Genomic DNA, 12823 nt, shown 5'->3' with positions numbered 1-12823 from the left:
ATCGTTGTTCTTCAACCTCTGCTTTTCTTTTGTCTTCTATTTTTTTTTCTTCTAAATAATTTCTAAACCACAATGGTGGTTCATCACCAGTTCTTTTCTTCTTTTATGTTCTTTCAGTGGTTTCTGCTTTCCTTTGGGAATTTGATGTACTGGGTGCAGAAATAAAATTTTCATTTTCATGATTGAAAATTGTTTTCAGAGGTACATCGCAGAGAACTTCGAAGGTAACTGCTGAGGGGGTTCACATTTGACCTATTTCCATAAACTTCGTGAAATTTATGGAAATACTTCCAGTTTATGGCACTACCACCAGACTTTCGATCTGTCCACATTTTTCCTGTAGGTACACGTTAAATTTCGCCACAGCATGGCATTCCGTGGACCAAAATGTGTACCCACTTTGTTTGAGACAGTCGGAAATCCTCTGCCATAATTTGGATTTTTGAATCAGTTTCAGGAATTATTCCTCCATTTCTAATCTTGTGTCTATTAGTAGTAGTGTTGCTTGGCAAGGCCATTCATTAGCTTAAAAATTTTTTTTTTTAATCTTGCAGTCTTTTATAGTTTGCTATATTTTATTATTTACACAAAATCTTTAATGTGATATCTGATATAATATACATAATACTGCATACTGTTTTGGTGGTATTGTCAAAAAAATTTTTTTGAACTATTACATTTAAAAAGAATTAATAATTATAAATTTCAACAGAATGTTTCATTCATTCATTAAAATAAATATCAAAAAAATTAATTTATGAACACTTATTCTAATAAATGTGTATTGTCTATATTTAATATAAAGCTGCTATTTATATTTATTTGTTCAATTTGAATTGCATTGATTAAAAGAAAATCTCAATATATAATAACTAGCAGGTAGGCCAGGCGTTGCTCGGGCAAAAGTAACGATAGCAAAGATTAAGATTATTACATTATAGTCACAAAAAAGAGAGTAATTTCAACAAACTAAGTATTTCTAAAGAAAGGTCGAATTTGAAAATCGAATGTTCTAATATTGTTCGATTTTCACGACGTGTTCTGATTATATCCTCCGATTTTCATCGAATGTTCTAAAGAAGAAAGGTCGAGAAAAACTGAACTAATCTGTGTAAATTTGAAAATCGAATATGTTCCAACATATTACTCTTTTTCTTTTTTTTTTCCAGCGCCCGTAAATCTTGCACGTCGCTTTCTCTTCTTTTCCATTGTTACTTAACACTTTGGTATTTAAATTTGGTACCCTGACTGTGTACCAAATTTCAACTTTCAACTCCTAACCATTTTAGCGAATATTAAGATTATTACGTTATAGTCAACCTTACCCGTTTTCACAGAATGCAAGAATTGGGTCCTTCCTGTTTCCAGACTAATTACAGAATTTTTAGATAGGTCTAAAAATATGTTCGATTTCCCGCAAAAATGAAGTAAACTACATCTGCGTCTTGCACGTCACTTTCTCTTAACACTTCTCATCAACGATGGAAGTGTTAAGACTTAATCCTGTCCCTCTCCCCCGTGGGGAGGAATTTCGAAAAAGTCCCTTCTTAGTGTGCGTTCTCGTGACGTACCCTAACTGTGTACCAAATTTCAACTTTTAACTCCACCGTTTGGGCTCTGCGCTGATTATTATTATTATCAACTCGTCTCGATTATATATATAGATTACAAAGTATCCTTACTGTCAGGGGCGGACTAAGGCCTAGGCAACCTAGGCACGTGCCTAGGGCCCGTAATTTTTGGGGCCCGAAAATTAGGTTTTTAATTTTTTAATTTTTATAATTAATTTTTATTTTTATTTAACAGAAAAACGTGATATTCATAATTATTGCTGAAACGTATCCAAATTATGCCGAATCGTTGATTGATAAAGTCGACAAGTGTGGACGAGCGTTCCCGTGCTTATGCATCCACGCCCGCGAGTGTCGATGTGTGTAAATACGATCGAGCCTCGCGCCTATCGAGCCTTTACTATGCACGTGTTTAAAAAGCCAAACGTAGCTATTTAAAATCAGTGTTTCCTGAACGTATTGCATCTTATGTGAGTTGTGATTGAAAATTGTGCAATTAAGACTTAAGTACCTAGACTTGATTGCAAATAGATTGTTTTAGATTTACAGTTAATACTTTCTGGAATTCCTAAAATAAAAATGTAAGTTTTTATAAAAGTATTACATTATTTAATTAAAATAATATATAATATAAAATACCACAAATTGTGATTTTGTTTGTGATTGTGATATTGAGTAAAAATAAATTTAATTGAAGATCATTTTCTTCTTTCTTTTAGTACGTGGTCTTTAAAATGAGTTCCTATAAACATTTAAGTGGAAGTGAAGAAAGAAAACGAAAAGCAGATAGAGATAAAGTGGCAAAACAAATGAAAAGATCGTTGGTCAAATTTTTAACTGTAGATGGAGAACAATTACAACAATCGTCATCATTTTCACAAATTTCACCTGCTCAAACTCCAGAAACATCATTTGTGTCCGAAACTATTCTGCAAAAAGACCAGCAGGAGAAACCAAGCAATTCCGTTTGTGAAGATGAAACAAAAGGAGAAAATATAAATTTAAAATCATCTCAAAGTAATGATGAAACTAAGAGTTTTGTAAACGATATTGCATTATGGCCAGAATACTTAACAGACGCCATGCGAGAGTATTATATAAAAAATCCACCAAAATCAATAAATGGATCTTTGGAATCATCTTCTATTCGATGCAACGAAGGGTCAAAACAAATCACAAGAAAATTAACTATTGCCTCCTTCTTCAGAACTATTAATAGCGGGGAAAAAGTTAAAAGAGATTGGTTGGCTTATACTGAAACCAACAACTTATTGTACTGTTACGTCTGTAAATTATTTTCCAAGCAAACAACGCTAATGACAAAAGGGACGAATGATTGGAAAAATGTACATAAAAAATTGTCAGAGCATGAAAACTCCAGTGACCACATTACCTCTTCCAATAAGCAATGCAAGCGGTGAAAGATCATTCTCAGTAATGGCCAGAATAAAAAATTTTTTAAGATCCACATTAGGCCAACAAAAATTAAATAGTTTATCATTACTTTATATAGAAAAAGAGTTATTAAATAACTCTATTAATTATGACAAACTAATTGACGAGTTTGCAGAATTAAAAGTGAGAAAAAAGGCAATATAACTAATCAATCTGGGTATATTTGTTTAAGTATTATTGTTTGTTTTAATAAATTATGTTTATTTAATTTTTGTACATGTGATATTATTTTCTTCCTTTTTTTTTTTCTTGGAATCCGATAATTAAATAAAACTACATACTATATGCTTTAATTGTCGGAACGTAGTGACGACTAATACTTGACTTCGTGCATTCCTTGTCCGCAGAATAACTCTGGAATGAGTTGTCCGATCTTGATGAAATTTTCTACGACGTCTCATCATAACTCAAGGATGAACTGATTAAAATTTCAACTTTCAAAAATGATCCGTTTTGTAGAACTGGATATAGGTGTTTTTCTTCAGTATGGATCATTTTTGAGAGTTGAAATTTTAATCAGTTCATCTTTGAGTGATGATGAGTCGTCATGGAAAATTTCATCAAGATCGGACAACTCATTCTAGAGTTATTTTCTTGACAAGGAATGCATGAAGTCAAGTGTTCGTCGCTACCTACACGCACGTGTAGAAGTGCCATCTGGTGGTCGGAAGATATGACAAGCATTAAAACGGTAATTTTGAAAAGTAAATGTTGTCGCTAACTGGACACACAAGAAATATAAAGAATCTTTATTGAATAATAAGTTTAAACAAGTCTTCTTTTTAAAACGTAGAGCAGCAGCGATCAATATTGATGGATTTACGATCCATTCTCTCCTTCGTCTTCCGATCGTTAGTACGAAATTTCGATCTCTAAATAGAGAAGCTGCGCAGAGATTCCAAATTGAAATGAAGTCGCTCAAATTCATCATCATCGATAAAATGTTAATGATTGGTGCAAGAATGCTTTACATGATCGAGAGAAGATTGAGAGAGATAAACTCGGAGAAAGATGAGCCATTTGGTGGATTCTTTATCTATTTGTTTGGTGATTTTCGTCAGCTTCCTCCTGTTAAAGATACTCCTCTCTACTCGAGTGTTTTTTACGATGTAATGTCCCAACAAAGTAGATTCGCATTTGATTCTTTTGAGAAGTTTATTGAACTTAGTAATTCTCATAGACAAAATAGCGCAGATAGTTCCTTCACGGATGTCTTACAACATCTAGCTTCGGGTGATTTCTCTGATACACATCTGAACATTCTGACGACAAGAAATCGAGCCTATTTATGCAGAGATAAACTTGATCAGTTCCAAACGGCAGTAGAGCTATATACAACAAACGAGAAAGTTAAACAAAGCAATGAAGACTACTTGCAGTCAACTGGATGCCCTTTTGCTTATATAGCAGGGGTGGGCAAGCAAGAGTTTAGTGGGAGCCGAAATGTAGGTTTTGCAAAATGCATGGGAGCCGCAGTTCTCTACTATCGTGGTGGATAGTATGGTAAGGCCGGAAAGGATAGCACTTTCAGCAAGAGCCGCATGTAACTCAAAAAGAGCCGCACTTGCCCATGCCTGTTATATATCATCTGAAAACACTCCAGATATTGCCCTGCCTTCGTCCAAAGATGACTCAAGCTCTTGGTCTCTCGGTCCCTCCAAGTTTTTGAATCTCTCAGTTAATGCCAGAATCATTCTGAGAGTCAACTTATGGGTGCAAGGAGGTCTCGTCAATGGTTCACTAGGAACTATACGCTACATTATATATGTTCCTAATGCTCGCCCTCCAGCTCTTCCTCTGTTTATTTTAGTGGAATTCGATCAGGGACCTTTCATAGTAGCTATCAGGGACCTTTCATCTATGATAATCTGTTTCCAATAATCCCCATAACACGCACTTCGAACGCTGGCAGTATATTGCCATCTCTTAGACAGTTTCATCTTACCTTAGCATACTCGATGACTATACATAAATCACAGGGATTAACTCTTTCAAAAATCAAAATAGATATAGGGAAAAAAGAAACAGCTATCGGTCTTATCTATGTTACATTGAGTACAGTAAAAAAATAACTGACATAGTATTTTTAAAGATCGCAACAAGTCAATCTGTAAGTCCAAGGCCTATAGTGATAGCAGAATTTCATGAGACATTAACATAGCAATTAATTAATGGCTTATTCTGACCTTATATTTGTACTTTTAAATGATCCAATGGAAATCATATATATTGTTGAGAACGAATGATTCTTTGTTTCTTTTTTCCTCATAATCTAGAAAATAAAGGTGCGAGCAGCTTCGTTCCGACTACACGCTGATTGTAGCGTTACTTAACTAGTTTTCCAAGCAAACAACGCTAATGACAAAAGGGACGGAATGATTGGAAAAATGTACATAAAAAATTGTCAGAGCATGAAAACTCCAGTGACCACATTACCTCTTCCAATAAGCAATGCAAGCGGTGAAAGATCATTCTCAGTAATGGCCAGAATAAAAAATTTTTTAAGATCCACATTAGGCCAACAAAAATTAAATAGTTTATCATTACTTTATATAGAAAAAGAGTTATTAAATAACTCTATTAATTATGACAAACTAATTGACGAGTTTGCAGAATTAAAAGTGAGAGAAAAGGCAATATAACTAATCAATCTGGGTATATTTGTTTAAGTATTATTGTTTGTTTTAATAAATTTATGTTTATTTAATTTTTGTACATGTATATTATTTTCTTCCTTTTTTTTCTTGGAATCCGATAATTAAATAGAACTACATACTATATGCTTTAAAACCAAACTACCAAACGCAAAGTATGTGTCATGACTGAAAAATAGGCCCGGAATTACAATGTTGCCTAGGGCCCGCTTTAGCCTTAGTCCGCCTCTGCTTACTGTATATTATTATTTAATATATACTTTACAACTTTCTGAAACATAAAAAAATTGGTAAGACTACATTTGTTTCTGATCTTTCAGATGTTGATTATTCTATCATTGAATATATATGTAAAAAATTAAATAGACGAATTTCATTAAAATTTATAAAAACAATAATTAACAAATTGAATGTTGTATTTAACCAAATAGATATTAATATGAAATATGTACAGTATCTGTAGATGCTGAGCGCTTCTGATTCTCAGATCGAAGTTTATTTATATAAGTGAGTAAATAATTGTGAACTGACAAAAACAATGAAAATTAAATTTATTGCTTACTTAAAATGATATTTAATTTTTTAAAATTTTACCTTCCGGCACCATTTTTGCTGTTTTTTCATCAGTCACAAAGTGATATGTTTTGTTATCGACAGTATCCTGCATTGTCTCTATTTTTTAAATTAAATTCCTATTAGTTCACACTCTCCCTATATATACATATATATATATATATATCTTGTTCAAATTTTCAATCGTTAATAAAATACTTTTTATTCATCCACTCCAGTTCAAATACATTTTTTTAAACTTGTAGTGGATGACACTTGATGTTAATATAGTTTTTTTTTCAAATATTAATTCATTAATTAAATTTAATAATTGGTTAATATTACCTGTGGTATTGAAGATGGCGACGGGAAAATTTTTTTCCCCCTACGTTCGAGATGGCCGCGTTTCCGGTAATCTCGAATCAGATTATCGAGTGATAATCTGGAAGCAGATTAACAATGGATAATCTCGAAGTAGAATACCGAGTGATCTAAACGTTAGGGGGCATACCCGTACTATCTCGTATTATGCAAATTAATAAATTTCTTCGTCTCCGTCAAGTATCTAGGGAAAAAGTTTCCCCGTCGCCATCTTCGATACCACGGGTAACATTAACCTAATTATTAATATTTTAAATAGAGTTTTAGCAGTTTGTAATGAAAATTGAAATCAACAGGCACTAGCTCAATCGTTAAAATGCAAGGATTTCAGTATTTTTCACGTGAAGGTGAAGAATTCGAGTTCAATTTTTGCGAAAATCAATAATTTTTGCTTTATGTAGACGTTTTATCCAAATGATTTTCGAGAGTGAGTTAGCAGTTGTAGCTTAGTGATTAGAATGAAGGATTTTTCTCAAAAAAATAGGCCACAAGGGCATCGCGTATTGTGGTTTTTCCTATTCTTCAAATCGCCTGCGAAGTGTTAAATGAAAATAGTAAATTATCACGTAATTTCGTTTCATGAATATTGTAATATATACAGCATATAATATTTTTACAATTTTTTTTAAACGTAAATATAATAACTTGAGATTCGAACAAATAGGGTCAACAAATGGTTTTACTCGTTAAGTATTGTTTTACTATCTTCCACTCTCTGGTTGATTAAGTTCGTCAATTGGACAGGGCCGGATTTACCAATCCAGGGGCCTGGGCACAAATTCGGTGGGGGTCCCCCTTTAAGAGTAGGCAAATTTGATGATTTAGAAAATTTACACAAAATACTGTACTTTCAATTAGATTTGAACTAGGAAGTTGTAAATTTCATTTAAAAATAAGGTTATTGTAAACATACATATATTTTATTGTGTAAAACTAATTATTTTAATTTAACTAAAAAATACCTATGTGAAATTTTTTCCCGAAATTTTCCGATGTTTCATAGGTTTTTTCCCGGGTTTGGTTTTCTCTGCCTGTTGCCCTCATGATCAGGTCACATTAGGCTGTCGCGGTAATAGAAAAAAAATTATGTTTAAACAATTTTTTTTAGTTTTGTGGGGGCCCTGGGCACAGGCCCCAAATGCCCTTATGTAAATCCGGCCCTGCTATTGAATATCCGATTTTTGCATAGTTTCCGCTTCTATGCATAACGTGGCTACTGCGTTAAAATAAGTTTCCGCCATCTTAGAACGAAGATATATTTTTATTACTTTTAAACAAAGAAAGAACCGTCAGCTGTAAAATCTGCACAAGAGCTTTCTAAGAGATATAACGACATTAAGATAAATAACGTACAAATCTTTATTCCGTACACCATTGACAGAGCGCGATCAAGCCTTCGGGCTTGGATACTACATTGAGAACTTTAAGATGAGAGTTAAGGTGTAATATCTTATTTTGAACTATTGTCGACATTCAACTTATCCCTTTTGTCAATCATTATTTTCTTTCATAACTAACAATTCATCAGCACTATCACTTCGTTGGCACCTGCAGACCATAAAAATTATTATTACAATAATTTCATAATAAAAAAAATAGTGGCTTTATCTTTTAGCGCCATAAATCTTTCAAAAACTAAAGGTAGTAATTATAATCTATTAATAATTATAGCTAACAATAATTATTAAAATATATTTATATTATATAAGAAATGATTTTGAATTTCTTCAAGCGTTAGGTGATCGCGTGCATAGAGATGGATAGGGTATTTGAAGCGGTGGGTAGTATGCAGTCGTAGCACAGTGGTTACGGTGACGGACTAGAAGTCCGTTAGGATCTTCCTGCACAGGTTCGAATCCTGTGTGTCTCTGTAATTTTGTATTTATTTCGTGTTTATTTATCTGTTTTGTTTATTAAACCGCGGTGTGCGGTAGCAGTTTGGCAAAGAACCAAGATATTTTATGCCGTGGCGAAAGCAAACCAGCATCAGCAACGATGTAAAGAAGCTGGTCGAATGTGCTAAAGCAATTTCTAGTACATCAGTCGCTTTTTCGTCGGGCGTTGTCGCAACTGCATGAGATACAAGGCGCACTGATCGGAAAACAAACAGAATTCATTTGCACTTGGATTTAGTGGAAAATGCCAGAAGAGAAAGTGATCGTCCGTAGAAGTAGACGGCTATACCTACATGCGTGCTGACGTCGGCAAAGTTGGAGACAATTGCAAAAGGTAAGCTTCTAAGACAGATGTCGGCAATTCGCAGGTAATTTAATGCGAGATATTCTCCTCGACAATAGTGAAAGTGTGTGGTTGCGTTATCAGGAAAGAGCCCGGATAGCTCAGTCGGTAGAGCGTTAGGCGCTAGCGCTTCGATAATCGGAAAATGACGACAGCATTCTAACCGACACAAGGACGGAATATTACAATACGAGAAAACGAAAGAATGGAAGAATGCAGAAGAGCCCGGTTAACTCGGTAGCTAACCGGGCTCTTCTTTGAGTTAAACGCAGGCTAAAAAAAAGACGCGGCCAAAAGGCACAGTTCCGATGAAGGTGGGATTCGAACTCACGCGGGTAAAACCCAATGGATTAGCAGTCCATCGCCTTAACCGCTCGGCCACCTCGTCCTAAGGGTCAGCCTTTTTTTTTTTTCTTTCTTTTTTTTGTAACTCTTTCTGCCCTGTGGGCACTAAGAGGGCCTCTTTTAGAAGGTATATTATGGGTTCGGCCAGGCCCACAATGGGGCGACCGGGTGGTGAGGGACGGGGCTTGACATATCCGAACGGACCACCCCCCAAAAATTCCTGGGGATTATTCGACCCGTTAGGGTCAGCCCTATCTTTCGATACATGTATTTTCGCCAACCACTTCCCAACGCTTGGTAACAACAGTTGCACACAGAATATTGGTGAACCACCAATGGCCAAGCAGTCTTCATTCCCTGAATACTGGAGTTCGGTCGTGGGTTCGCGCCTCTCGCGGACGAGCTGGCCACGTGGAGTTTTCCGGGTTTTCTCCACGTCTATAATGCCCAAATAGAGGCCATCCTCCCTAGGCAGCTCGCCCAAGTGTTGCGTTGCCATAACTAAACAAACAGAATATTGGCTGCAGTAGCGTGGCGAGTGATCGAGTGATGGCGTTGTGGATAACATGGGATACTGTCTCACAGCCTAAGCATTTAATCTCCCGAACCCTGAAAACTTGATTTCGACTCGGGCGATGTGGCATCTTCTTGTAGTGATATGACTTTCTACTTTACTGGATGAATGCCAGCGTACCGCTACTAACATGCTAAAATCGCGCCGGTTAGTTATACAAACGCGCGCAGGCAGGCAAATCGGTGTAATGCACAAACTGTAAGCTGCCGACATATGGGGGCAATTAGTTAATTGCACGTCAGGAAAAACCTAGGGACCGATCGTATGTGGGTGGTGGCGGCAGAGGCAAAGATGACAAGTGTCTTACAATAACCGTTTATTTTAACCTCAAAACAAACTTACAAGGTAGGCCTACAGTACAAGATGCGATCTAGATCGTCTGCGGCAGAAGGCGCTCCGGATGACGGCGATCGGAGAAGGCTGTCGGAGTCGTCGGTAAAGCCCCGGGGCAGTCGGGTAGGAGAGTCCGATGGGGTCGGTGACGGACGTCGGCGAAGGAGTAGGTGGCTGGTTGGAGTACCGTCGTCCACTTCCGGGTAGAAAGCTCCGTCGTCTCCCCTTCTGACCTTGATACGGGGGTTTTTATACGATTTTCCCCCGAATCTTCCCTCTTGATTGGTCTTAAGTCCCTTTTTCCTTTTTTCGATTGGTCAGTCTACTGTTTCTAAGCAAGACGAAAACCAAATTCGGCCGGGGACGGCTCCCGGGCGTTGACAGCTACTCACATAATTTACACAGTTTGCCCCCTCTCGCGGACATCGGGCTGAACCGATCCGCCAAACGTTCTGTGGCTGCCCCCCCCTTCGCGACGATCCCGGGCTCATATGGTCTACAGGTGACCTTGACCATCTGTCTCTCTTCTTTCTCCCCTTTTTTGTTAATTGTTTACATCTCGACTCTTGTATACGAGCACCGCGACATTCCCTTCGTCGTTTATTACCGCGTTGTGTTTGTTTTAGAAGAAATGCTTTACAGATGTCCGGTTTATAGCCCGATGCGCGTTCTTGCTCCGATTGACTTTCCGAAATTTCCCGAGGTAGCGATCTTGTAAACAACCGAATTCTCGGCGCCATTTTAGGATCTTCACAGGGCTCCCGCCCTTTTAAAAATGTTGCTTACATTTTGGCAACATTTTACCTGGCAGCTCGGCTGCCAGTTCGATCTCCACTTTGCCGGAAGTAGTGATCCTATTTTACTTCTCCCCGATGAGTTCCATTTACTCTTGTCGACCACCGTCTCCGTTCTTGTTCGCGACAGATCAATTTTTGTGTTAATTGTTAGACGGACCATATAGCAAAAAAAAGGATTTAATATAAAACATATATATATAGACAAACAGAATTTCAAACTACACTACAAAGAATACAATATGATAGACGAACAAGGACAAAAGAAGAAAACACATACGGCACATCCAGAAGTCGGGGCCTCCGGGTTTCTTTCTCCGGTCTCCGAGGGGTCCCCGCCCGGCAAGCATTTCATCGCGGGTTCGGAGACCAGCCCCTGGCTCTCCCCGCCGCTGGGCACCTCTGGTCCCGCTCTTGTGAATACCGCTGGGGGAGCTCCCGCATCATTCCGAGGCCTCTTCCCATGCCTCGCGGAGCCCAAAGGGAAAAAGCCCCCCTTTCCTCCGTTCTCAGAGGCTCCTGTCCTCTTTCCTCCTCACGACGTTGGTCGCTCTGGGCCCGGAGTTTCCTCTCTTGAAAATGCTTCGCCCTTTGCGCCGCGTACCTCGCCGCTTCCTCCACTTCCCGCCTTACTTCAGGGTCCACCTCTCCCTGCAGGGGTAGGACCACCATCTCCGGAATAGCCTCGTCGGGGGCACTTCTAACGCGAGCGATAGCGTGCCGCACCGCCGTCGGACATACGTGGAACTTCTCCTCCTCTTCTTCTTCTTCTTCGTCACTCCACCCGAAAAGTTCGGCCACTGTATCTAAATCCAACTCTTCCAAATCCCAGGTTTCGGCTGCTTCTGCCATGTTGTCTACTCGTGCTTTTGTTTCGTTGTCTGCCAAATATAAAGAAAAAGGTTTTATTGGTTAATGACGTAGGCGTCCTTTATTGGCGGGTTCTCTCCTCTCTTCCCCCGTCTCTTTTTGGAGATCGGTTTCTATTCGCGATTGGGGTTGCCTTCTCATAAAGAGGAGGTCCGTATTTCCTGGCGTTAGGGTCCTTTATGCCGCTTTGTTTGTTTCGGGCCTTTCGCCGCCCCTATATGTTCCCACTGGGTAAATGGTCGCCATCACCGTCAAAATGTGATCCTCGAGCATTCTCTCCAACATTTTTATGTTGAGGGTTAAGCAGTCCTTCATTCGCAGGGTGGCCTTTAGATCGTCGGTTACGCTCTGAGGAGTGGACTCCCAAAGCATCGTCTTACCGCGCCCGCGAATCTCGATTCTTCCCAGGAAGCGGCCCGACTCTTGTCGGCTTCCCACATTCTGTACAATGATATAAACGGGAGAGTTTTCATCGCTGGTTTCCGTTTTAAAAACCTGGACAATAAAGTCTCGCTGATGACAGTGGAGATGTGTTATCCATACGAGGGGTTGAGTTGCTTCCAACCCGATGAGGACTAACTTGACAGCGTCGTGATTTATGTGACCTATGTGAGGGTGTCGTTCCGTCAGGTGGGGGATCACCTGTTGATACACGCCCTCCCATGTGCAGACTTCGTCCATTGATGGACATAAGCACGTTCGATACGGGCAATCCTGTTCGTGGGCCTTTCTCTCTGGAACAAGTCCTGTTTTCGGACAGCCGTTACCTCTGTAGACACACGGCAAGGCCACCATTTCGGCTAGTCTCTCCAGCGTCAAGTTACGGTAATTCCTGAGTTCTCCCCGGCAAAGCGGGCATTGACGGACGTACAGCGAACATCGGGAACATATCGTGTGTCCGGCCGGGCATTGGAAGGTAGGGGGTTCCATGTAGTCGTAACAGACGGGGCATTCAAATAGGGAGACCAGGGCAGGATCTGGAGGTGACTCCTGGATCGGATCTTGTTCCGGGTTTGATGTTTCCATGGGGGGCGTCACAACTTGATCTTCCTCCAT

At 38.9% G+C, this 12823-nt stretch overlaps 2 protein-coding genes and 1 non-coding gene across 3 annotated transcripts; 1 reads left to right on the top strand and 2 right to left on the bottom strand.

Annotated features, from left to right (window-relative positions):
- The first annotated feature begins 2305 nt into the window (after positions 1-2305).
- On the top strand, positions 2306-2992 carry LOC136972345 (zinc finger MYM-type protein 5-like). Its single transcript, XM_067266902.1, has one exon. It carries the CDS (start codon positions 2306-2308, stop codon positions 2990-2992), a length of 687 nt encoding a protein of 228 aa, XP_067123003.1.
- A 6165-nt stretch (positions 2993-9157) lies between these two features.
- TRNAS-GCU (transfer RNA serine (anticodon GCU)) lies at positions 9158-9239 on the bottom strand. The gene has a single exon. It is a non-coding gene; the product is annotated as a tRNA-Ser (tRNA).
- A 2705-nt stretch (positions 9240-11944) lies between these two features.
- Positions 11945-12823, bottom strand: LOC136972344 (E3 ubiquitin-protein ligase SIAH1A-like). Its single transcript, XM_067266900.1, has one exon. The coding sequence runs from the start codon at positions 12821-12823 to the stop codon at positions 11945-11947; it is 879 nt and encodes a 292-aa protein (XP_067123001.1).

Source organism: Centruroides vittatus, unplaced genomic scaffold (assembly GCF_030686945.1).
Source record: "Centruroides vittatus isolate TY-2023 unplaced genomic scaffold, ASM3068694v2 contig_290, whole genome shotgun sequence".
Classification (NCBI taxonomy): domain Eukaryota; kingdom Metazoa; phylum Arthropoda; class Arachnida; order Scorpiones; family Buthidae; genus Centruroides; species Centruroides vittatus.
The sequence above is the reverse complement of the archived record's forward strand: the minus strand, read 5'-3'. Positions and strand labels throughout refer to the sequence as shown.